Source organism: Blennius ocellaris, assembly GCF_963422515.1.
Source record: "Blennius ocellaris genome assembly, chromosome: 2".
NCBI lineage: Eukaryota > Metazoa > Chordata > Actinopteri > Blenniiformes > Blenniidae > Blennius > Blennius ocellaris.
In genome coordinates, this window is record NC_137651.1 from 2,806,400 (window position 1) to 2,832,695 (window position 26,296).

Here is a 26,296-nt window from a genome sequence, read left to right on the forward strand (position 1 = left end):
ATTATGGAGGATCAGAGTTTTGACCACGAAGAGGCTGAATTTAACCATATTTCATCATCATCATCATTTTAAACCCAGTGATTGATGAAGAAGACACAGAATGAGTCGTTCTGCCATCGGTGACCCCGTCTGGAACATCGAAACGCTTTTCCGACTGCGCGGAATCACCGAAGATGAGTCCAGGTATTACTTGATCGTCTACTAGCCGCCCGAGCTAGCGGCTAGCCGCCCGAGCTAACGGCTAGCCGCTCCCGCCGCCTGTGCTCCTTTTCTCCTCTCTCGGTCTCTTCCAGGCTCAATCTTTCGTCAAGGCTCATAAAATGCACCTCTAGAACTTCAAAACACTGTTAAACTTGGATATTTAAGAGGGAAAGTCAATATAAACACAACAGATGGAGATCTGCACATCTCTTGACGTCACGCTCACGAAGGATTCCCCCAACTTCCTCGGCTGGAGATTCAAAATTCAAATAACTTTGTTATGTGACAACAGTGGTGGGGCAGAGTCGGAGGAACCTTATAAGTAGAACCCCAACTACCGTTTTTTTTGCAAAGTAGTGTTTTACATTTCACTAGAACTTTAACACTAGAAGTATGTTTGACTGCATGTGGTCTGAGGATGCAGAGAAAAGTCATTAAAGGTGCAGCGGGAGCGAACGAGGAGAAGCAGACAGAGATCAATGGCCCGAGTCGTCTTTGACGCTGATCGAAGGCGAAACGCCGCTCTCTCGAAATCTGCCCCTCCGGGCCCGGCGAGGCGAGCTCGTCCCCGCCGCACATGTCCGCAAACCCGAGGAGACGCTGGGTGCCGGGACACACACACACACACACACACACACACACACACACCGAGTCAGGGTCGACTCCGCCTGTGACATTTCAGGGTGGAGGCACGGAAACAAACCTCTCCCAATGTAAAGCTGAACCTGCAGACTGCAGAGGCAGGTCTGTGCTGCACTGGACAATACCTTAAATTGTAGTAGTAATAATAATAATAATAATAATAACAATAATAATAATAATAATAAACAACAATAATAATAAAAACAGCAATAATAATAAAAACAACAATAATAATAAAAACAATAATAATAACAACAACAACAACAAAAACAATAATAATAATAACAACAATAATAATGATATAATAAAAACAACAATAAAAAAACAACAACACCAACAACAATAATAAAAACAACAATACTAACAAAAACAAAAACAATAATAATAATAATAATAATAATAATAATAATAATAATAACCTGAAAATGGCTCACAAACACTTTTGGCCATTCTCAATGTAATACAACCGATGTCATAACAACTTCCCAATAATATCACACAGTTGTAAAACATTTTTATATATCTGTGTTTGAGAAACGGTGTTGTGTGGTATGAATAATCCACGAATGAATATGATGACGATTCCATCCACTCGCCCTACTTTTTCATAAACAAAAGCTGTAAAGCAGCGGCTCTGTTTATGCGTTATAGCGTCATCCACTGCAGTTATTACATTTTGAAATTATAATCTTATTAGACTATTAAGTGATCAAATCATCTTTAATACTTTGAAAAAGGAAAAACATCTCATTTCTTGTATCATTACAGTTTTTTTCCTTAATTTATTTGTCTTTTCAATATTTGTTCCTTTTTTCCCCTTTTTCTTTTCATTACTTTTTTTTCAGTTTTATTTCTTTCCTTTGTTTAATAATGTTTCTTTCTTTCTTTTTTTCCAGTATTTTCTTTGTGTCAATTTTTTCTTTTCCCCATTTTTAGCAAATACCTATCTACACTGTGTGTATATCAATTTACTCTATTTTTAGAGGACTTCTTTTCTTACTGGATTGTTTTATTTTTTATTTTTACTTATTCTATTTTTTGTGCTCTTTTTGCTCTTGTTTAGATATTTACATATGTTTACATATTTTATTTTAATTCTTTAATTTTATAATTTCTGCACCTTTTTACCGCGAGCTGTTGTAAGTTTGTGTTTCCCCCTGGGGGAGGAATAAAATTCTATTCTATTCTATTCTAAATCCATCTGTTTTGGCTGTTTCTATCCGGGACATGAGACCCGTTTTGAAAAACAGTGTGGCATAAATGAAAAGAAAATGTCTAAAAGAGGAGCTGAGGAGCCGCGTGAGGCTGCAGAGGTTTGGATGTGGATCTAGAGTTACTAAAAGCCTTCCGACATCACAAACCACAAACGAGCTGCACAAACAGGCGCCCGCCGGCACACAGGCAAGACTTCGCTCGCTCCCTCGGCATGCTGGGAGCGAGACACCCGGTCCGGTCGGCCCCCTGCTGAGGCCACAGGCCACCGGCGGGCCGGTCTGCACTCAGCCCTCTCAACACGTCAACATCGGGAGGGAAAGTTGACAGAACTGAGACTCGCTAAGCTAAAGTGGCGCTACAGGGGCTTTTGCAGTGAGTCCAGGCTGTTTCTCTTCTCCGTACTGGATCTGTTTAGGAGTTTAGAATCCCCAGCACATTATAAATGACAGTTCTATTTGTGTCCGGTGTCTTCTGCTCTGCCACCATCAAAACAAAAGAGCCCATGAAATCTAATAATAGAAGCTTCAGGCGACTTGTCGCCATCCGTGATCTCAATACAGAGAAAATATGAAAGCAGCAACTTCATACATGTTCGAGAAAGGACAAAAAATAAATAAAAATGACATTATTAAGGTTTTCGGCAAAACGTTTCTGATAAGTACATTTGTACTTTATATTAAATATTAGTACTTGGTGTAATGGGAGTTAATTGATTCATGCATGTTTGTGTTGTTCGCTGCTTTATGCCTGCCGGGCCACGAGTCATTGTACCTTGTACCGATGAGAAGATATTTTAACATCGCCGCTCTGAGACGTCTTCAAGGTCTCTGGAGGAATATCTTACCTTATAGCGTTCCTACCTTCTTAGCTCACAGAGAAACGTACTTACACACACACACACCAGTGTTAACCTCGCTTTGTTGTATCATGGAATGAGAACGTAACCGCCCACTTCAACGTTGGGAATAAAAGCGGGCAGCGGAGGGAAGAACTTCGCAGATTGATGAACTTCACCCTCTGGACTTGCGCAAGAATCTTGACCGTTTTGACTATTATCACTCTCGATACTGGGGGGGGTTGTCTCTCTTCTATCATTCTAGCGGTTCAACGGTTTCCCGGAGCTCGCCTCACCTGGTTGTTGAGGAAGGACTCGGCCTGCTTGACGTCCCTCAGGAACAGGTGGAAAATGTGCGCCTGCACCAGCACGTCCCTCCTGCTCTCCCACATCTCCAGCAGCTTGTTCCAGCCCACGTCCAGCTTCTGCAGCCACTGCTGCAGGGCGGCCTGCGGCAGCGGCGCCTCCTCCGACTCCAGCAGCTCGTTCATGGCCTGCAGGCGCTCGTAGTCCTCCTCGTACCTGCGCCACGGACCACACGCATGAAGCCGGTGCTTCTCGTCGCACCCGTTACGCTGCGCGCGCTAAAAACGCCGGGGGGGGGGGGGGGGGTTTGCTGGTTCAAATCCACCAGGTGACACCCGAGTGTGCGCCTACCGTCCGATCTCCTCCTTCAGGGCGGCGTGCTTGTTGATGAGCTTCTCCGCCTCCTCCAGGTTGTTGGGGAGTTGGTCGGAGGCGGCAGACGTCTGCGTTTGGACCAACCAGGTGAGGAAGGAGTCCAGGTCCTGTCGCCACGGAGACACAAACGCACGGGATTCAAAAACACTTCAAGCGGCACCTCTGAGCCGGGTTCTTCCTTCCCACCGTCTCTCATGCTCGCGCGCGTGGATCTGTTGGGGTTTTCTCTCCGTTATAAAGTGCCAACAAATGACCAGTGTTCTATTTGGTGCTTTATAAATGAATTAGTGTACATTGGCAGGTGTTTGGAGTTACGTCATCCGTTCAGAGGTTTTTTGTTTTCTGAAAGGAACAATGCTCTTTCTCGCTGAAGTTACTGTACATTCAGACATTCTCCTGTGATGCACGCACACACACACACACGCGCGCGTGCCACGGTTTCAATGGATACTTTCTCTGTTTTTTGACCAATATAAAATCAGCCGCATCTAAAAATTCAAATTTGGTTTGAATTTTGAAGAAGTTTTTCTTCACATTTGCAAGACGGAGTCGGGAAATTTGAATGTTTTTTTATATACATATATATAAAGCAAGTATCATTTTGTGGATTTTCAGTTGCTGATTTGAAATGCAGACCATCTAGATTCTCCTATTTGAATGTATTGCACGTGGATTTTTCCCTCTTTTTTAAAACAGAAATAAAAAAATAGATTTTATTGCTCTATCTTCATATAGGCAGAACCTTCATCCGAGCGTTGCAGCAGCCTCGTCTGAAATTCACGTGAAGTTCAAGTGTTTGAAACCGCAGAACAGAGGCAGTCTGTCTGGAGAGAAACTCATAAAGACAAAACACTGACACACTGATCCACGCCTCTCGAGAGTCCCTTCGGCTGAATACCGCTGATGGATGTCTGCCTGCTGTGTTTCTACCTGTATGAAGCTCTGCAGCCTGCTGGCCACCATCAGCGAGTCCTCGCAGCCCTGCAGGGTCCGCTTCAGCTCCTCCCACTCCACACTGAGCCCATCGAACGGCAGCAGCACCTCGATGGCCCGGCCCTGGTGGGCAGTGGCCAGATGCTCTGCTTCTTCCTGCACAAAAAACAAACCACTCAAACCGTGACGTCTCTTCCTTTGTGCTCGGTAATGGGACGGCAAATCAGAGATGTGTGAGGGAGTCCTTCAGCCTGGGGGAGTTATCGAGGACAAGAAAAAGACGGGTGTAGATTACCCGACGACGCAATCAGACTCCAGTGTCGATTTTAGGCAGTTAATGTTGCACTTTGTGTGTGATTATGGCCAATTTAACACTTCACAACAGATTGGGGACATAAATGTAAACCCTCTTTAAGTTCCTTTTTAAAAATTCTTTACCACTCTGGTAGGGTTGAAACTTTGAATTTCAAAATATATGAATGAAATACTACATGAACACCCTATAAAGAAGAGCATGCCCAGATAAATGAAACATTGCAGTCAGTGAAAGGAAAAAGTGCCATTGAACAGGCAATATATCATGTAAAATAGTATTATGTATGGAAGCCCATCTCTGCCACTTAAAAGGAGAAAAAAAAATTCAATGAGAAAAAAATCAATGAAATTCAAAAAGTATCACTCACTATCTCATAATTTTGACTTAATATCTCATAATTTTGACTTAATCTAATAATTTTAACTTAATATCTCATAACTCTAACTTAGTATCTCATCATTTTAACTTAGTATCTCATAATTTCCACTTAATATCTCATAATTTGAACTTAATATCTCATCATTTTAACTTAGTATCTCATGATTTTAACTTAATATCTCATCATTTTAACTTAGTATCTCATAATTTGAACTTAATATCTCATCATTTTAACTTAGTATCATAATTTTGAGTTATCTCATCATTTTAACTTAGTATCTCATAATTTTGACTTAATGTCACAAAATTTCAACTTAATATCTCATCATTTTAACTTAGTATCTCATCATTTTAACTTAGTATCTCATAATTTTGACTTAATATATCATAATTTCAATTTACAATCCCATCATTTTCATGATTTACCAAGAGATTTTTGCTAAACGTGAGTGAAAGTTTTCTCATTTATGTTTCTTTCAAGTGGCAAAAACGGGGGTTTCCTTAATTCTCTGACAATCCGATGTTTCCTGTCCCAGTCCCTCCTTCTCGTCAACGCCCCACCTGCAGGTGCAGTAGTTTGGGCTCCAGCACAGACAGAGCGCCCTCCATGGTGGAGAGGCGTCTCTGCAGGGCGAGGACTCCTCCCAGGTCGCTGCCCACATACTGGGTGGCGTCGATGGCTTTTCTCTTCTCCTGGATCTGGGACTTGATCTCGGCACACTCCAGGAGGTAATTCTGCAGCCGCAACATGGAGTCCAGCTGGTCCTTCTTCTGCTCCACCAGCTCCACGATGCTGTTCCACCTGGGTCACAGGGACGGAGAGAATGAGAGGAGCTGGAGGAGGAGGAGGTGGTGGAGGAGGCGCCTTACCGTCAGGGAACATGTGTCATTGTATAACCCAGTGTTTTTCAACCTTTTTGAGCCAAGGCACACTTTTTTCTTTGGAAAAATGTGGAGGCACACCACCACCCGGAAATGTTAAAATGTGAAACTCTGTAGCCTCTATTAACAATATAAAGTCTTTCTCATCAAAGTTTTATCAACAGGAATCAAATAAATACAGAAAAAAGTATTTCCCAATTTCTTTTTTTAATTTTTTCTCAGTGTGAAACCTGGACCTGATGGATGAAGAGCTGAGATCCTGGTTCACATTCTTCCTTTTCAAAAACTTCTCCATCACTGTCACTGACACAGTACTTTGACACAAGATGGTAGCAGGAGGTGTAATATTATATTATATTGTAATATTTGCATTCATGCTTTCAACCTTCAATCCATGCTTATTTTAATGTACATATTTGCGTCTCTCTGCCAGGGTTGGAGTCACGTTGGTTGCTAATTTGTTAAAGGGTCTGTTGGGCTTGTAAAGACGTGTTCATGCTCTCAGTCCAGGACTCGTCTGCTCCTCACGTCGACATATCGTCATACAATATGTTCCCCTGAATCTGCTCCAGACCAGCGGGTCTCCACACACACACACACACACACACCCGCTCAGCCAAGGAACACACACACACACACACGCAGCAGGCACGCACACACAGATCTTTGCGGCGGTCATGAGGTAATGCCAGTCTCAACGAGAGGAAGGAAAACAGTCCGGTGGCACTGACCTCAGAGCCAAAACGCCTTTCTTATCAATGGCAAAACAAAGGTGGTAAAAAAAAAAGCAGGATGGCAAATCCAACGTCAGTGGCTGTGGGGACAGTCTACAGGAAAAACTCTGGTGGAGACAGCCCACATCTTCAGTGATTTGTCCGAGTGCAATTATTATTAACAAAAAAAACCAAAAAGCTCAAAACAAATGACTAATTCATCAGTGTTTTTGAAAACAAAAATGTGTGAAATTCTTCACTTTCACCTCTGCGAAAAGGTTCCACGTGTTTTTTTCTTTAACCGCGTTAACAGTGGCGAGCGCTCTCGCCTCACAATGCAGCGGGCCCCGGTGCGAGTCCAACCGGAACCTTGATGCACACTGTTGGCCTGTTCTGCCTTGTGGGTTTTCTCTGGGAACAGTCTAAGAGAAATGTCCCTTTAAAGAATAAAAGACAAAATCAAATAAAAGTGGGATTTTGTTACTAAAATATAAATGATCCCCCCCCCCCCCGAAGAAAAAAAGCCAGTATATCACAATAACTAGTTAAATCGTTCTCTTTCCAAAGGTTGAAGCAGAGAAGAAAGTGGGGTTTTTTTGTTTGTTTTTTTACTGTTAATGTTTGTCGTCCTGCCAAGGCACACTTTTTTCTTTGGAAAAATGTGGAGGCACACCACCACCTGAAAATGTTAAAATGTGAAACTCTGTAGCCTCTACTAACAATATAAAGTCATTCTCATCAAAGTTTTATCAACAGGAATCAAATAAATACAGAAAAAAAAGTATTTCCCAATTTCTTTTTTAAGTTTTACTCCCTCAGTGTGAAACCTGGACCTGATGGATGAAGAGCTGAGATCCTGGTTCACATTCTTCCTTTTCAAAAACTTCTCCCTCACTGTCACTGACAGTACTTTGATACAAGATGGGAGCAGGAGGTGGAGATGAACCACACTGACGTCTGTCAGTTTCTATTTCACCGGCAAAGTTCTGTGCTGCCATCTATTGGCGGAGAGTATTTATACATGATTACTCTGCAACACTGTCGGCTGTGAGAGCAAATGTTTTTTTAAGAAAAAAATGTGAGATTGGATAATTTCCCACGGCACACCTGACTAGATCTCGCGGAAACACCAGTGTGCCGCGGCACAGTGGTTGAAAAACACTGAGATAAATCATAGACGACCGCAGACAAATGTTCTTGTCCTTCTTTATCTGCTCAACCGTTTGTCAATCATTGTTTCTTAATATCGTATAATGACCTGCATCGTTAATACCGACAGAAGGAGACCGTCTCAAACATTGAGAACACAACTTTAATATTTAAAACCAGTGAGTGCGATGAGTAGAGACAGGCATCGGTTTTTTTTGTTTTGTTTACGGTTGTTTTTATATTTGGGACAAGAGCTCGCGGCTGGCGTGATCTTGAATGAGGAGGCCAGCACAGATGGCCACGCTGAGAGCGACACGACAGCGCCAAGGTCACAAGACTCGTGGACTCGACTGCCAGGGCGAACCGTTAATGGTCAACAGATACCAAAATGGACTCGGGACACAGAGATCACAGGAGCAAAGCTTCGTCTTTTCCTGCAGAGCGCGCAAAAGTCCCCCCCCCCAAAAAAAAATCTGCCTCCAGAAAGAACAAACTCTGACATTTAAATAAGAAAACTAAGAGCAATCTCTGAGGATTCAGGTCACTGAATACCCGAATGGCTGATTGCTTAATGAAGAGTCGACACGGACAGGAAGTAAATGAAACATGTTCGGGCGGCTGTGACGTAAAACGGGAAATAGTGTAACAGATCACTCAGCCGTCTATTAAAAACGTTTACACCAGTGTTTGTCTTCACTGGAAAATCAGAGATTAGAGAGAGGGAGTGTAGGAGCCTAAATACAGTTCATTGATGTTGGTTAAAAAGATAAATCATTTAAGTTGATCTAAAACAGCAGAAATGTGAGTTATTTAATTTAGAAGGAATTAGGAGGAGCATTTACAGGTATTTCAGTTCAAATGGGCAATAATGTAATAGGTTAATCATTTAAAATGCTTGTGGTTAATTTAAGTGGATAAAAGTTTAATATATGTGTTATTTGCAATGTTTGGAAATGGATAACTGTTTGGTGTTTTCAAGTGGCTGTGACGTCACAATAGAGTGACGTCACCAACCAGTGACATCACTCTATTATTGTCAGAAGCTCCGCCCAGCAGCGGAAATATCGCTGTTTATCGGCTATTTTCTCGCAGATTGCCATTTTTAACATTTTACCCTTGAGGCCAGTTAGCATAAAAAATGTCCCGAGAAGCGACAGCCAGAGTGTTTTGGAGGTCGAATTTTCATTTCACTAGGACTTTAATTGTTTGTTGATGCTCCCAGGGGGGTGGAGTTTGGGGGGATTACCTGTGACAGGGAGTCAGGCAGGTGAGAGTGGAGCCGCACGGTTTTTTGACCTCTCTCTCTCTCTCTCTCTCTCTCTCTCTCTTTCTTTTTGGCTCTTTTTCCTTGGATGAGTGATACTGATCGGATTTAGCGGACAACTTATGTAACTTGGAACAACCTTTGGACATTTTTGTCTGTACCACCCTTTTGTTGGTTTTCTTTGAAGAAGTAAACTGTTTAACTTTACGAGGTGTCCTGTGGATTTTGTTCGATGTGGACAAAGAAGAGGAGAGTGGATAGAGCGTCAAGCTGAGGCTTCATTCGGTGGAAACTCCAGGGAGGTTTTACGAGGCAAAAAATTTAAAGTGAAAAAAAAAAGTCAAACTTCGGTCTCCGGCATTTTGACTGCTTGTTTACATAACTGATCTTCTTTTTTCACCTTTTATGAAATGATGGTATCGGTGTGATTATTTTCTGTTTCATTGAAAGTAAAAGAACGACTGGACTGGGATTATTAGACAATGAGCCCAGGTACTTGATACTGGTGAATTCACGAGTCTTTCTTAAACTCAGGACTCTAAATGTATGGCCATGTGTATATATGTTTGTATGTAAAAAGACAAATGAATGTGCAGGTGTGTAGCAGTATGTCTGAGCGTATGTGTGTGTGTGTGTGTGTGTGTGTGTGTGTGTGTGTGTGTGTGTGTGTGTGTGTGTGTGTGTGTGTGTGTGTGTGTGTGTAGATACATGGATAGGGGTGTGCATGACGTATCGGAAGCAGAAGTACTTTAGTAAACCCTGAAAAATGTATAAAAGTATCGATATACATTTTATCATCTGGAATTAAATAAGAGAGAAAAGGATGGAGAAATAGAAAGAAGGATATATTTTTGTTCATAGTTTAGTTTCTAAAAAACAAATCTGCTGGCACAAAACAAAAGTAAATCCATTGTGTACTAGCTGTATGCAGAAATGTTATAAAGTTTAACACAGGAAATTAAAAAGGAATAAAAAAGACTCTTTTTCAAAACACCTTCCAAACAACAACGGTTTTATCCACAGTATCTGAACAGAGAAATAAAATGTGCACTGCATTCGTTGTCAATAGTGTTTTGCACTTCAGAAGATCAACAACAGTGTTTGTGTTGCTCATTCAATGAAATGGTGTCCCTCCAACTCAAATATACTCCAAATGTAACAGTCATTTGGGTCAGCAGAGGTACATTGTGTGTGTGTGTGTGTGTGTGTGTGTGTGTGTGTGTGTGTGTGTGTGTGATTTCATTACAAAAAAAATAAAAGCACACCACCAACTTGTGGCCTGGAATGCAAACTACAGCGTTTTTTAAGACTTCTTACTTCCCTGTGTGCTCATCACAACAGTTATATCTGCACATGTACATTTTCTGGAAGGTAAACTAAATGTTTGACAGAAAGACCCCCCTTTTTTTAATTTTCAATAACTGCAAACTAAACAAACATAAAAAGATTTTTCCAGGTTTACACAATGTTCCCGGCAGCTGCTTGTTTGTCTGAGACGTAGTGCGCCGTGGGATTTGGCACCTTTTTCACGTTCTGTCAAGGCTTCGTATAGACCGGGGGTCGGCAACCTTTAATGCTCACAGAGCCATTTGGTTTCCCACTGAACACAACACCCAGAGAGCCGCACACATTTTATTTTGACAGTCCCACCGGCAGACCATGCCAGGAGGACACGACACACAAAACCTTCTTCACTGCTGGTTGACAACTTACAACTAATAAACTAAACTACATGAACTAAGCAACAAAAACACAACACAATTATTACCAACACTACAAACCTAACATAACCCCCAATAAATACATTTAAAACACGACAAACAGAAACTCCCATAATGCATTGCAGCTCTCAGCTCCTTTATTGCTACACATGATTAAAATGGAAGATAAATGTGGGAGATCTGGGATTGTTAGAACCATGAGTGTGATGGTGTGTCTTTAATGTCCTGTAGTTGTTGTGTAATTCACTAGAATGTTCCGTCAGTCTCAACAAGTCTGCAATGAACCTCCTGGAACTGTCGGCGCTCCGCAGCGCAGCAGTTTTACTGTGAAAGGCACAGGAAGCTCCCAGCTTCAGACACCAGTTGAGCCGCAATTCTACGTTCTTCATGCCATTATTGTTGTAATGACGTCACATCACTGCGTGGTTCACGACCCTACATTTTACTCCACTCTTTGTAGCGGGACTGCGCTCTGGGTGGCTTTGCCTCCTTACGTCCCTCCAGGATGAACTGCAGTGAGACCGAGGCTCCAGGAGCCACAGTGGAGGGACCAAAGAGCCGCGGGTTGCTGACCCCTGGTCTAGATGAAACGTGGACGCCGGGCCATTTTAAAAGCACGTTTCTGCCCCAAAGGGCCACTAAAAGTGACGGTAATCCTGAGACTTTTGCTGGGTGCGTCCATACCTCTTGAGTTCTTTTTCAGTGGCAGAGCCTTGTAGAAGGTGTTCTGTGGTTGATGTTCTCAGACTGGAATGAACCCCCCCCACCGCAGCCTGACTTCCTCCCCAGACCGTGCTCGGCGCGGCAGACCGGAGTGGAACGCGACGCGTCGGGTCCACAAGACCGTCACACGCCGAGACAAGCCGCAATCGAACGTGATGAAAACGGCAACCGTACACCTTGTTTGGCTTTGCTGTGAAAACCGTGACGTGATCAAACGTAACGCAGCCGTGAGACCACCACGATACGCGCACTAAACGGCACTTCCTGTTTACCTTCTGAGTTCTAGAAGGGTCAATTACGTGCTGCCACGTGTTGTGACGTTCGTCCCGTTTTGCTACAGGCTACTGAGTTTCTCATCCACTGGGGAAAAGGTTTTCACAGTTTAAAAAAAAAAATCGGGCACGGTATAAAGTAAAGTATAAAGTATAAATATGAAAAGTAACAGAGGCTGATCTAAAAACACTAGATTGGCAAAAATGACATTCAAAACCACCCGTGGTCAGAATTAATTAATGCATCTGTAGAGGTCACACAATGCAACACCTTTCACAATAAAGGTGTCCAATTTATGTGAAGTGATACTTTAGACACATAAACTCAAAAAAATGTTCCAGATGATGACAAATTGTTTTTATCCTGAATAAAAATAGAATATCCAGATTCAGGTGACTGAGGTTTTTTTTTTGCAAATATAATAATATCTGATTAACTTTAATATGTATATTTCAGAATAGACTGGCAAATTCTTGCAGTTACAAAAGGATCAAAAGAAGGAAAGACTTTGACATTTGTCCATATCTGCAGTTTAATATGTTGTTTAACTTGTTGGGCCTCCAGAGGTCAGATCAGGTTGATGTGGCCCCTCAACTGAAATCAGTTTGACTCCCTTGTGTTAAGGTTTGCGCACCCCGTCCTCCCCCCCTGCGTCGTCTCACGTCCATCCTGTTTTGTCCAGGTTGGGCCTGAAACGGGGCTGCCGTGGAACATTGCAGTGTAAAGGTACGTTCACTGATCTGAAGCCGTTCTCTACGGCTGTGACGGTGATCAGAACACAACGGGCGGGGATTTCAAAAGCCACCGTGGCTGTAAGGTCGGTGTTTTCTCCCTCACCTGGAGTTGAGGTGGTCCTGACAGCCTCTGACTTCTGTAGAGGACGGATGACCTCCGTCGAGGAGCTGCTGCACAATCTGATTGACGTCCAGGATCCTTCCCATCAGGCTGTTCATCTCCTGGTCCAGGCTCTCGAACCTGCAAGACAGGCCGGGGTGATATCAGGGAGCGTGTTCAAATGTTCAGGGGAAGAGGAGAGAATTCAGAAAAAAAAAAAAAAACTCAAAAGAAGTTTTTTTTTTTTTTATCTTCTTTCCCCTTTTATTTTGTAAGCAGCTCTGCATGTTTCAGAGGTGTTTATCTTTTATTGCCAGTCTTATCTGAGCTAATTGCTGCAGCTTACTCAGTCCAGTTGACATTTTGGAAGGATTGTTTTATCACTTTACTACTTCTATTATTGATGCTAATGACTGAAGGTCAATGACGATGTTGATGCTTCGTCTCCTCTTTTTTTTCTCCTTTTTTTTAATATAAAAAAAAAAAACATTTTTAAATACATTACAGTCATTCCAATGTGCTTTTATAGAGAAAATAGAAAAGCCCAACATATCCACATGAGCAGCAGGTGTGTTTGTGACTGTGGAAAGGAAAAACTCCTCCCAACAGGGAGAAACTTTGTAGAAACCAGAGTCAGGTGGAGGAATTCTGTGGACCGGTTGGGGTGAAAGGAGAGAGGAGAGGAGAGGAGAGGAGAGGAGAGGAGAGGAGAGGGAAGACAGAGAGATAGAGTGAGAGGATAGAGGAGAGGAGAGGAGGGAGAGGAAAGACAGAGATAGACTTGGTGGGGAGATACATACAATACCCTTGTTAGTGCTACATACAATTTTCTCTTTTTTTTTCTTCTTTTCATTATAATACAGTAATCACAATGATCCAAATATTTTCCAACTGCCATCAGATTAAACCAGCCTGAGCAACTACAGAGCAAAAACCAAAATAATCACAACAATGATAGCAAAGACAAAAACAAAAGGACATAAAACAAAGAACAAAACAAAAAACAAACAAACAAGCCAAAACAACAACAACAACAAAACAACAACATGATTTTGATAATTGACAGAACAATAGCAGAAAATAGGAAAAATCAGCAGTAAATCTCATCAATTTTTCTTTTGCCTTTTTTTGTTGTTGTTGCCCTTGTCCTGTTCGGCAGCTTGGGATAACAATATTATATGATTGAGAGCTTTCCGGTGTCAGAACGTGTGTGTGTGTGTGTGTGACAATTTGGAATCACAGACATCCGACTATGATAAAGACATAAAAATGAATGTGTGAAATAAAAACAGATAAATAAATCACAATCTCCCCCTCACCTGTGTGCCACCACCTCCACGTCCTCCAGCTTCTCGGGGACCTCCATCTTGTCCAGCCACTGCTCCTTCTCGTCGATCCAGAGCTCGCAGGCGTTGACCTCGCTGAACATCCGGTAGACGGCGAGGGCGTCGTGGAGCCACTGCTGTCTGAGCACCGCCACCTCCGCCACCTCCGTGTACAGCTGCTCCACCTCCCCCATCCGCACCTGCACCTCCTGCGGGGGGGGGGGGGGGGGACGACAGCAGTGCTATCACAGAAATCTAGACACGGTGAGTTTAAAGTCGGACACTACTGCCACCTACCTCCTGGTCCCGGTACTGCAGGGGCAGCGCCACCACATGTTTGCGCAGCGCGATGACGTGCAGGCGGTGTTTGTCCACGGCCTCGCTCACGCCTCTGTGCTTCTTCAGCAGCGACTGGGTGGAGTACTCGTCGTGGCCGAAGTCCTCGCTGGAGACCAGGCGGTAGGCGTCCTGCAGCCACGCCACCAGGTCGTCCGTCTCCGTGGAGAACTGGAAGAAGTTGAGCGCCTCCTGCAGGTGGTCCAGGCGCTGCGCCGCCTGGTCCTCCAGGCTCTTCCACTCGGCCTTCACCTCCATGATGCGCTCCTGGATCCCCGCCGTGCCGAAGCTCTTCTCGCTCAAGATCTGCTTCCCCCGCTTCATGGTGTTCTGCAGGAGGAGCAGCACGGGCCCACATCCACTTCACAAGTGACCTTTGGGTAAGCCCCCCCCCAAACAACAAACGAACCAACGGCATTCAGCGGGCAACTGCCCGACTCGGACGAACGTCACCAACGCATCAGATCTGGCAACACTTTTGGTTGTTTTCTGTCACAACTCGTGACGTCATCGTCATCGTGTTTATCGGCTATTTTCTCGCAGATTGCCGTGTTTTAACATTTTACCCTCGGGCTAGTTAACACAAAAATGCCCCTTGAAGCGACAGCCAGAGTGTTTTGGAGGTCGAATTTTCATTTCAGTAGGACTTTAAGTCATTTAACACTCAGAAATGGCCAAACGATGCATCAGTGATACGAGAATAAATGAGGTTTACTTTATCCCCTTTCCAAAACAAAACCTGGACAAGTGTCTCCTGTGGATTAAGCCTGTTGCGGAGTGGTATCGACACGGCTGCCACGTAAACACGCAGTCAGCTGAGAAGAAATTTGATGAACGAGGAAACACGTACATGTGCAATAACTGCACCACACTGTCAGTAGAAGTTGGTGCTGTGAGATTGTTTTTGTATTGTTCTCGGCCACGTGGATTCTTTTAGCACCACTGTTAAGTTTTCTTTGAATTAACTGTGAGTGGAGTCGAAGTATTAAGACTTTATCTTTATGAAGCCAGACTCCCAAATTTGATGTGTTATGAACGTACATTGACAGTAAAGGTTTTTCTTTCTACGCTGACAATGATGGAGTATATATTCGGATGATATTCCTTTATAACTGCTTTGCATTAGTTTGACTACACTTTACAACATTAAAACTCCATTAACTAACCCACTGGCGGCTTTAAATAATATAACTTACAAAAAAACTGGAATATGTGGAGCAAAAACTCAAATGACCTATGTTACATGATAAGAATTTCAAACTGTAAAACAGTAAATAAACAAGGTGCCCTTCATATTGATGACGAACACCATATTTTGCAGTTTTCAGAGCTAAGTTGTTTAAAAAATAAAAAAAAATCATTTATAAACGACAGGAAGCAGGTACACATAGTTCAGAGCAGGATTTACGGGTACTGTAAGTGCTCCAGGTGCAGATTCCCCTTCACGTACAGCTGACTGTGTAAGGTAAGCACACACACACGCACACACACACACACACACACACCTGCAGCAGTGAACGGTGAGCCAGCAGTTCCCCAGCCAGAGTCTTGTGTTTCTGCAGTAGCCTCAGCACGCTGCTCAGGTCCTTCCCGTAACCCTGAGCTCCCAGGATGGAGCTCTTCTCCCTGATCCAGGCCTCCGACTCCTCCAGCTCCTGCCACAGCAGACAAGACAGGGCTTCACACCGGTTTGTCACTTCAATGGATAAACGAGACGCGCTTTCTTGCAAACTTAGTTGCCGACGTAAAGGAGGAGCAGAATTAGAGTGGATAGAATAACAACATAATAAAAGTTAAAGAGGGAAAAAAAAAAATCATAAAACAAGAGAACCAACACTGACTGGTTGTCTTTCGTGTGTCAGCTTGTTCTAAAACCTCAGAAGGCCAAGCCGCATTAGTGAAAAGGAGCATGGGAAATCAGTGGAGATGTTGCACGTCAACCTTCAATTGCACGAGTGAAACGATCAACGTAAAGGAGTGACACGGTGAGCGTGAGACAATGTACCTGAAAAAAGGCCCACAGCTGCCTGGACTCCTCCAGCTCAGAGCGCCTTTTGGCCGCGAGCTGCTTCAGCTCCTCCAGACAAGACGAGACGTGGTTTACCCGGTTACAGATCACCTGCGGGTCACACGGCTGGTAACCTGACAGATTTGAAAAGAACAACAACAACAAAAACAGCCCATCAGTCATTCAACCATAACCACAGATGAAGTGAGTATCAGAATCAGCGGAATTGAGATCAGTTGAATCAAACTCCTCTTTATTGTTATAACATGTACAAGCAACAAAATTGAGGAAGGAAGGAGGAAAGCACAATAAACACTGTATGCTGATTCTTTTTCAAGGGTGGGTGGGTGGGTGGGGGGTTCTGGACACCTAAGGTGAGCACGCCATAAGCACCGGGGGCCATCGGGGCAAATAAAAGAGACACTAAACTCTTGTATTACCAAGACCTCGTTTACATGACAACACCTAATCCGTGAAAACAAAAATCAGTGTGTTTCCACTGCAGCAGTGGACACAGAGACGGCAATGTAGTGAGTATGCCGGGCCACTGGAGGGCGCTGTGGCTTGATTTTGTAATGAAACCACACAGAGCTGCGTGCAGAGAACAATATGCTGTAAACGTGAAGAAGAAGACTGACGATGCGTCAGATGCTATCAGGGTGTGAGTCTCTATAAAACTACTGATATGGAGGATAAAACTAGAATCCTGACCCCGAGTCAAACCACTATGGGGCGGCCATGTTTGTTAACAACTGGATGAACAATGGGGGAGAGATGCGCTGTGACAGGCAACATAGCCTCCGGCACTCTCTGCAGGACGGAATAACGACCGTGAGAACACTGGTGTTGCGAAGTTTTGTGGATACACTCGTATTCGTTGTCGTGTAAACGGGGCCTCGAAGAGTTTAGAGAAAAGTCTTCCTGAGAACAGGTTTCATATGAGTGGTGCTGGTTCCCCTTCAGCGTGTTCCGAAGTTTTGCGATGCGTCAGACCTCGCCCCCCCCCCCCACTGCCCCACATGCACACAATTGGCCGAATGCAACGTTTACGCAAATGAGCTGTGGCCCCGCGCAACACAACAGAGCTTGAAACGCACAGTGGAACAATTCACAAGGAATTTGCAGAGCTTGAAAATGACTGATCCTGTGGACTCGGGATTTCGAGGCGTCGACTCCGAATTATATCGTCATCAGTAATATTTTGTTTGGAAAAACATTGGCACATATCCAGCATCCTGCATCCGACTTGGATGCGATACGAACAGAACTGAACACAAAGTGAAAGTTCTGTGTGTGTGTGTGTGTGTGTGTGTGTATGTATACCCTCTATGGTGGAGAATTTGAGTGCGGCAGTGTTGAGCGTCTCCACCCTCTCAGCCTGCACGGTGATGTCCGCCTCCTGCAGACTGTGTTTCTGCAGCAGGTCGTCCACCTCCAGTAGATGTTTCCCAAAGTCCTTCGACAGCAGCTGCACCTGAGAGGACGCAGAAACGCAGAAACGATGAAGAAAGCAGGGAAATCGGTAGTTTGCTGGGTCTTTTTCGCCTTCGACTTCCTTTTTACATCTTTCACCGCAGATATAGACAATTTAAAGTCCTAGTGAAATGAAAATTCAACCTCCAAAACACTCTGGCTGTCGCTTCTAGGGACATTTTTTATGCTAACTGGCCTCAAGGGTAAAATGTTAAAACACGGCAATCTGCGAGAAAATAGCCGATAAACGTTGGTATTTCCTCTGCTGGGCGGAGCTTCTGACAATAATAGAGTGATGTCACTGGTTGTGCACACGCCCAAGTTGTGTTTACATTATGGAGGATCAAAGTTTTGACGACGAAGAGGCTGAATTTAACCATATTTCATCATCATCATCACTTCAAACCCAGTGATTGATGAAGAAGACACAGAATGAGTCGTTCTGCCATCGGTGACCCCGTCTGGAACATGTTTGAGGAAGCAGAAGACGCTTCGTCCTCCATTCGTCCTCGTCTCCTCAGCAGCCGCCAGTTTTCACCTTTGAGGCTTTGAGGCTCCTGACTTTTGGCAGAACGACTTCCTGGATCATGTCGAAGCGCTTTTCCCACTGTGGAATCACCGAACATGAGTCCAGGTATTACTTGATCATCTACTCGCTGCGTGAGCTAGCGGCTTCCGCTAGCTGCCCGAGCTAGCCGCTCCCGCCGCCCGTGCTCCTTTTCTCCTCTCTCGGTCTCTTCCAGGCTCAATCTTTCGTCAAGGCTCATAAAACGCCGACTATAACTTCAAAACACTGTAAAAACGTGGATATTTAAGAGGGAAAGTCAATATAAACACAACAGATGGAGATCTGCACATCTCTTGACGTCACGCCCACGAAGAAGGATTCCCCCGACTTCCTCGGCTGGAGATTCAAAATTCAAATAACTTTGTTATGCGACAACAGTGGTGGGGCAGAGTCGGAGGAACCTTAGAAGTAGAACCCCAACTATCGTTTTTTGCAAAGTAGTGTTTTACATTTCACGAGGCCTTTAATTCCCACTCCCCCCCCCCCCTTCATGTTTTCTTACTTGTGTGTCCTCCATCCAGTCGATCATGTACACCATGTCCTGGAAGGTCTTCTGCAGAGCCAGGTTCTTCTCCAGCCGCGTCCTCCTGCCGACCACCAGCTCCTTCAGCAGACTCCACTGGCCCAGGATGTTTTCTTTGCGCGCGGAGATGCGCCGGATGTCGTAGTATCCCTCCGTCTCCATCTCCGCCGCCAGCTCCACCACCACGCCGATTCTCTCCTCGTACGAGGCGATGTCCGCCTCGATGGCCTCGTGCTTCTTCATTGCCGCCTCGACGGCCGGGAGGTCGTAGCCAAAGTTGTCCTGCAGGGTGGGGAAAGAGAAAGGAGTTTGCAACGTTTGCTTCAGAAGAAGCATCAAACCGCCCGTCCGTGCCTCCAGAAGGAGACGCCGGATCATTAGAGCCTCAACAAAACAGAGCTTCAGGCTCAGAGCAGCCAAAATTCATTCAACCACACAGTAATAGTGAAGAACTGCCAGATATCGAGAGATTAAATTATTTTGAAAGAACAGACAGAAGCTCTCGATTCGTGATCCCCCTCCATTTTCACCACAATCCCATCTACTTTGAATGGCACATTTTTCTGTGGGTTTTTTCAGAAACGGTTTGCTGAATAGTTAACAAAAGTCACAGGACACCATTTCTGAATTTTCCACATGTTTTCATGTGCTTTTTGTGTAAGTCTTCCCCATTTTAGCCAAAATCCAATCCATTTTGACTGGTAAGTAATCTTTGCGCCTCGCCTCTTCAAGAAGCATGCACACAGAATAAACCCACTTATAAGAGTCATAATAAGCCTAAAGGTTGTTTAGATTATTAGGAAATAAAACAAGCTAAATACAAACTATCTTATTCTCGATCCAGCCATCCAATCACACCCAGCTAAAATCTTGACGTTTAAGTTTTTCTTAGTTATAGCGTAGAAAAAAAATACCTTTCACCAAAACTGTCGTGAACAACTTGTAAACTGAGATTGATTGTATGATTGTTGCATCATAGCTTAGTTTGTTATTTTACTTGTCTTTATAACGCCACTTACATTAAAATCCAAAACATCGGTTTTCGTCAAGATGCACATTTAAACCAAACTTACTCAATCATGCAAAAAAAAAGTGCCGTCAACATTTCAGTTCCTGACATGAACCTTGCAGGTGTCCCCACCTGTGAGACAAGCCTCTGGTTCTCGTTGAGCCACGCTTGCCTCATGGTAGTTTTGTGGTCGAAGCGCTGAGCCAGCAGCTCCAGCTTCTCCTGGCGAATCAGCTCCTTCCTCAGAGCCACGCCCCTCTCGTGCTCCGCCTTTTCCAGCCGCTCCCAGGCCTGCGCGGTGATAAAGGCAGCGTTCATAAAAGCGGTTCAGCCGAAACTCGCTGTGAAATGAAAAGCGCCGGTGTGAGAGAAGTGGGACCTTGTTGATGTCTGAGATGAGCTTCCCGTCAGTAGGCACGTAGGGTTTCTGGTTATTGGCTCTGAGTTTGCTTTGGATGGTGAAGAGGAGGACCTCGAGATTCCCCTTTTCCTGAAACCTGGAGGGTGGGCGGCACAGAGACTTTTGGTCAGGACTTTGAAAAGGCAAAAAAGAAGGAAAACGGGCTGCGGTGACAAGGTTCTCCTAGACCAGGGGTCAGCAACCCACGGCTCTTTGGTCCCTCCACTGCGGCTCCTTGAGCCTCGGTCTCACTGCAGTTCATCCTGGAGGGACGTAAGGAGGCAAAGCCACCCAGTCACAGTCCCGCTACAAAGAGTGGAGTAAAATGTAGGGTCGTGAACCACGCAGTGATGTGACGTCATTACAACAATAATGGATGAAGAACGTAGAATTGCGGCTCAACTGGTGTCTGAAGCTGGGAGCTTCCTGTGCCTTTCACAGTAAAACTGCTGCGCTGCGGAGTGCCGACAATTCCAGGAGGTTCATTACAGACTTGTTGAGACTGACGGAACATTCTAGTGAATTACACAACAACTACAGGACATTAAAGACACACCATCACACTCATGGTTCTAACAATCCACATCTCCCACATTTATCTTCCATTTTAATCATGTGTAGCAATAACGGAGCTGAGAGCTGCAATGCATTGTGGGAGTTTCTGTTTATCGTGTTTTAAATGTAATTATTGGGGGTTATGTTAGGTTTGTAGTGTTGGTAATAATTGTGTTGTGTTGTGTTTTTGTTGCTTTGTTCAGAGTTTTTCAACCACTGTGCCGCGGCACACTGGTGTTTCCGCGAGATCTAGTCAGGTGTGCCGTGGGAAATTATCCAATTTAAAAATTTTTTCGAAAAAATCTTTTGTTCTCACGGCCGCTGTCAGCTGTGAGAGCAGTGTGTTGCACAGTAATCATGTATAAATACTCTCCGCCAATAGATGGCAGCACAGAACTTTTCCGGTGAAATCGAAACTGACAGACGTCAGTGTGGTTAATCTCCACCTCCTGCTACCATCTTGTATCAAAGTACTGTGTCAGTGACAGTGATGGAGAAGTTTTTGAAAAGGAAGAATGTGAACCAGGATCTCAGCTCTTCATCCATCAGGTCCAGGTTTCACACTGAGGGAGTAAAACTTAAAAAAAAGAAATTTTTTTCTGTATTTATTTGATTCCTGTTGATAAAACTTTGACGAGAATGACTTTATATTGTTAATAGAGGCTACAAAAGGTTGAAAAACACTGATCTAGATAATAGAATGGACTTCCAGTAATACCTGAAGGTGGACTCAACATGGGCGACACTTTTTTCTTTAATTGTGCTTAAAAGTCCACAGTGCTTGTCACAGCAGAATGAACGACAGTCTGATATTAACACAAAAAACGAAATATGCACGTTATGTTTTTTAAATGTGAAAATAATGATGTACATGCAGGTTTGCAGGTCTGCATTCAGTGATGTGCAATAAGTGCATTTTAATCACTAAATGGTAAAACCTTGAGAAACATCTATGTTCTCTGTTCTATTCCCCTTTAGGCAAATTTGGGATATGACAGTCCTGTGTTGCAGTCCATTTCAGAATATATGTAAAAATGTATTTTAAACGCACCATTTTTATCTGGGCACCCACACGGCACGGCGCTTTAGGATCCCGAAAATGTGTCTTTCTTTTTAACATGGCTCAGCTCTGAGGTGTGGACGGCATATACGCTCATTAGTGGAAATTATAGTGATTATCATCAGAATTATCATCAGAATTGCGTGTGTGTGTGTGTGTGTGTGTGTGTGTGTGTGTGTGTGTGTGTGTGTGTGTGTGTGTGTGTGTGTGTGTGTGTGTGCGCGCGTGTGTGTGTGTGTGTCATCAAAGCGTCCAGGGGCCACGAGAGCGGTCGTGGTTCTGTTGGTAAGGCTGATCCTGACGACGCTGGACAACGAGCTCAAGGCTCAGTGACCGTCTGTGTTCGGCTGCTGGTTCACGTTCCCACACAGTCACACACGTTCGCCGTCTTTCTCCGCTCAATGAGGCCTGATGAAGAACAGCTTCACCTGACAAGTGCACAACCGCTCACGAAGTTGAACGGAAGAGAGAACGGAACGGCCTCGTTCTCACTTGCGGGGGGTCGGGGGACCTGTTTTATCGGCCGTGAAGAAGCTCCAGTTCAGATTGTTTCAGATCAGACCCAGGGCCTTGACGTCGTCCTATGCGGTACCAATACGGATATTTTTCTACGACGCGACTCGCTTCGTCATCGAGGAAGCTACGGCGCCAAAATGTTAAAAGCTGTGCTCTCTTTTACTCGCCATTCTTCCTCTTTCCCTCGCTTTTGTCGACTCGTGTTTAACAAGCGCTTGAAAATGGATGGAACCACGCTGCTCGCCGTTGCCAGATATGGCAGCGTCCCTCGAATGGGGAGCCAAATTCTCTCTACGCATATAATAGTTTTAGGGTTTTAACAGGACTCCTGCACAGGCTGAGATTTGCACTGGTCTTGATCCAGGTGTTTGGGCTGGAAACAGTGAGCCACATCTGGCAACCCTGGTGCCCACCAGCGTGCCGTCCATATTTACGTCTATCGACATGGCAGTAAAACTGTGCCATCAGATTCTGAATTCGAATTTGTCACTCTGAATCTTTTTTTTACCATCGAAATCAGACTTTGAATTTTAAAAGCTGTCGAATTCCAAGTACGTATCTTTTTTTGCTTTTGATTTTTTTTTCCAACCTCTAAAAATATTCAGTGTGTAAAAATTCAATGTGTCTAAAAATTCCGCCGCAAAAAAATTCAGCAGTGAAAAAACGAATTCAGCTGCAAAAACAAATTTGACGAATTTGTTTTTGCGGCGGAATTTTTAGACACATTGAATTTTTACACACTGAATATTTTTAGAGGTTGAAAAAAAAAAGAAAACAGAAGCAAAAAAAAAAAGATACGTACTTGAAATTCGACAGCTTTTAAAATTCAAAGTCTGATTTCGATGGTAAAAAAAAATTCTGAGTTAGAAATTCGAATCCAGAATCTGATGGCACAGTTTTGCTTCCATGTATCGACAGCCTCTTCTGCGCTTTGGGGCCTGAAACCGCAGGTCCGATCACGGTCACACGGTCACACAGCAGTGTGATAGAGGTCAAAGTTTGAAGAGCAACGTGAATCATCAGGCAAAAAAAAAATCATCAGATCCCAGCAAACAGCAGGGGAAGAAATAGTGTCAGTAAACACCAGTGCTGCAGCAATAATGAGTATTAATGAGTCACTCTGATTCAATGTAAGACTGTGACGCCACAAATAAGTGTATGTTTCTTATCTTCTGGTAATTCTGGATTTTGAGGAAAGATACAAGATATGTATTGTCAAATATGCAGATAAATAGACGTTTATACTGAACGATGAAAAGCTTTACAGGGTGGTGTTATTTGTGGCGTCACTGCCTCGCACGCTGTAATACACCGTCACGTAGCATTTTATCAATTAACCGTTCAGACTGCCAGGCTGTTCTCCATTTATATATTTATTCAGTGCTCTTGTACACATTAATGTGCGCATATTCAATTAAGATATTGTTCTTTCTTAATTCATACTTTAGAGTATTGATATTCTATTCCGCATGGAGCAATATTGTAAGGAATGTTACCCTGAGATTCCTCAAGTCTATTCTATTCTATTCGTCAAAGTTTTTAATGACTTAAAAATATTTCATTTCTGCATTTTAGAATAAAATTTAAAAAAAAGAAAGACAAAAACATGCGTGAAGTCAAAACCCTCTCAAGGCCCTGAATAAATGTTTGAAACAGAACAAATGTTGAGTGAAACATTAAAGTGACGCCACAATAGTTAGATGAACAAGTCTGTGACTTATCTCACTAACATCAGTTTCAAAAAGTGTGTGTGTGTGTGTGTGTGTGTGTGTGCAGCACGTACTTGATGGGCTTCTCTATAGTGCAGTAGGTTGTGAAGGCCTGCAGCTGCTGCTGAACTCCGGTCAGAGAGTTGGCGAACTTCTGGTTGCTGATGACGGCGATGGTCTTCTCGATCCAGTCCAGCAGATCCGAGGCCAGCGCGTCGTAGCGGTCCACGATCTTCTCGGCCTCCACGCAGTTGTCCAGCACCTTGAGGGACGGAGCGAAGGGGAAGTTGTGAGGAGTGACGCGTGAGGAAACGTGAGACGAGCGCGTTCGCCGCCGTCTTCAGACCGCTGACGTCCACGAGCTCGTCTCTCGTCTCCACGTCACAGGAGGACATTTCTGCTCCCGTGGCGTCGATTGAGCAGGAGGAGGGGGGAAGAGGAGGAGGAGCAGGAGGAGGAGGAATAGGAGGGGAAGGAGGAGGAGCAGGAGGAGAAGGAGGAGGAGGAGGAGGAGGAGAAGGAGGAGGAGGAGGAATAGGAGGGGAAGGAGGAGGAGCAGGAGGAGGAGGGAAGAGGAGCAGGAGGAGGAGGAGGAGAAGGAGGAGGAGGAGGAGGAGGAATAGGAGGAGGAGGAGGAGGAATAGGAGGGGAAGGAGGAGGAGCAGGAGGAGAAGGAGGAGGAGGAGGAGGAGGAATAGGAGGAGGAGGAGGAGGAATAGGAGGGGAAGGAGGACGAGCAGGAGGAGGAGGGAAGAGGAGGAGGAGGAGGAATAGGAGGGGAAGGAGGAGGAGCAGGAGGAGAAGGAGGAATAGGAGGGGAAGGAGGAGGAGCAGGAGGAGGAGGGAAGAGGAGCAGGAGGAGGAGGAGGAGAAGGAGGAGGAGGAGGAATAGGAGGAGGAGAAGGAGGAATAGGAGGGGAAGGAGGAGGAGCAGGAGGAGAAGGAGGAGGAGGAGGAGGAGGAATAGGAGGAGGAGGAGGAGGAATAGGAGGGGAAGGAGGAGGAGAAGGAGGAGGAGGGAAGAGGAGCAGGAGGAGGAGGAGGAGAAGGAGGAGGAGGAGGAGGAGGAATAGGAGGAGGAGGAGGAGGAATAGGAGGGGAAGGAGGAGGAGCAGGAGGAGAAGGAGGAGGAGGAGGAGGAGGAATAGGAGGAGGAGGAGGAGGAATAGGAGGGGAAGGAGGAGGAGCAGGAGGAGGAGGAGAAATAGGAGGGGAAGGAGGAGGAGCAGGAGGAGGAGGAGGAGAAGGAGGAGGAATAGGAGGGGAAGGAGGAGGAGCAGGAGGAGGAGGAGGAGGAGGAGGAGAAGGAAGAGGAATAGGAGGGGAAGGAGGAGGAGCAGGAGGAGGAGGAGGAGGAGGAGGAATAGGAGGGGAAGGAGGAGGAGTAGGAGGAGGGGGAGGAGGAGGAATAGGATGGGAAGGAGGAGGAGCAGGAGGAGAAGGAGGAGGAGGGGGAGGAGGCGGAATAGGAGGGGAAGGAGGAGGAGCAGGAGGAGGAGGAGAAGGAGCAGGAGGAGGAGGAGGGGGGAGGAGGAGGAATAGGAGGGGAAGGAGGAGAAGGAGGAGGAGGAGGAGGGGGAGGCGGAGGAGGGGGAGGAGGAAGTGATCGCTTGAACTGGAATGCAATGATTGAAAGAAATTTTTTTTTATTTTATTTTTTTACAATTTATTGAGTTTGTTTTGGAGTTGTGATAAAAAAAAAAAAAAAAAAGATTTTTCCCAAACATCTGACTTTCAAAGAATTGAACATGAGAGTCGTCTCATCTTCAGTCCAGAAGTTGTTCAATGTCTGCTGCTGCACGTCATGTTTGTTTGGCATTGTTGTGTCTATTTTCATACATTTGGAGAGAAAAAAACGAACAAAATAAATCAAATGAGTGGCTTTACATGCACAAAGACATCTGAGGATTGCACCAAACTCTAGATGTGGTAATCCAGATTGTATGTTGAATGATTATCGTGAATAGTCAGATAACTACTCTTATCACATTTTGCTGTTTTCATGATCACCCGAATGATCTAATAATCCAAAAATTGGACAATGATCAGATCTG

At 44.6% G+C, this 26,296-nt stretch overlaps 1 protein-coding gene across 1 annotated transcript in view; it reads right to left on the reverse strand.

Annotated features, from left to right (window-relative positions):
• sptbn4b (spectrin, beta, non-erythrocytic 4b) overlaps positions 1-26,296 on the reverse strand; it is a gene marked incomplete at its 3' end in the record, with an annotated part of 130,562 nt that overhangs the window by 70,717 nt on the left and 33,549 nt on the right. Inside the window, exons 9-22 of the mRNA XM_080505456.1 lie at positions 24,317-24,504; positions 20,382-20,499; positions 20,135-20,293; positions 18,973-19,275; positions 17,753-17,903; positions 16,427-16,563; positions 15,927-16,076; positions 14,383-14,751; positions 14,080-14,294; positions 12,764-12,901; positions 5,763-6,003; positions 4,505-4,663; positions 3,551-3,681; positions 3,190-3,415 (exon numbers count right to left, since the gene is read on the reverse strand). Of these exons, the coding sequence (XP_080361582.1) occupies positions 3,190-3,415; positions 3,551-3,681; positions 4,505-4,663; positions 5,763-6,003; positions 12,764-12,901; positions 14,080-14,294; positions 14,383-14,751; positions 15,927-16,076; positions 16,427-16,563; positions 17,753-17,903; positions 18,973-19,275; positions 20,135-20,293; positions 20,382-20,499; positions 24,317-24,504 (2,685 nt within the window). The remainder of the gene's footprint in view (positions 1-3,189; positions 3,416-3,550; positions 3,682-4,504; positions 4,664-5,762; positions 6,004-12,763; positions 12,902-14,079; positions 14,295-14,382; positions 14,752-15,926; positions 16,077-16,426; positions 16,564-17,752; positions 17,904-18,972; positions 19,276-20,134; positions 20,294-20,381; positions 20,500-24,316; positions 24,505-26,296) is intronic.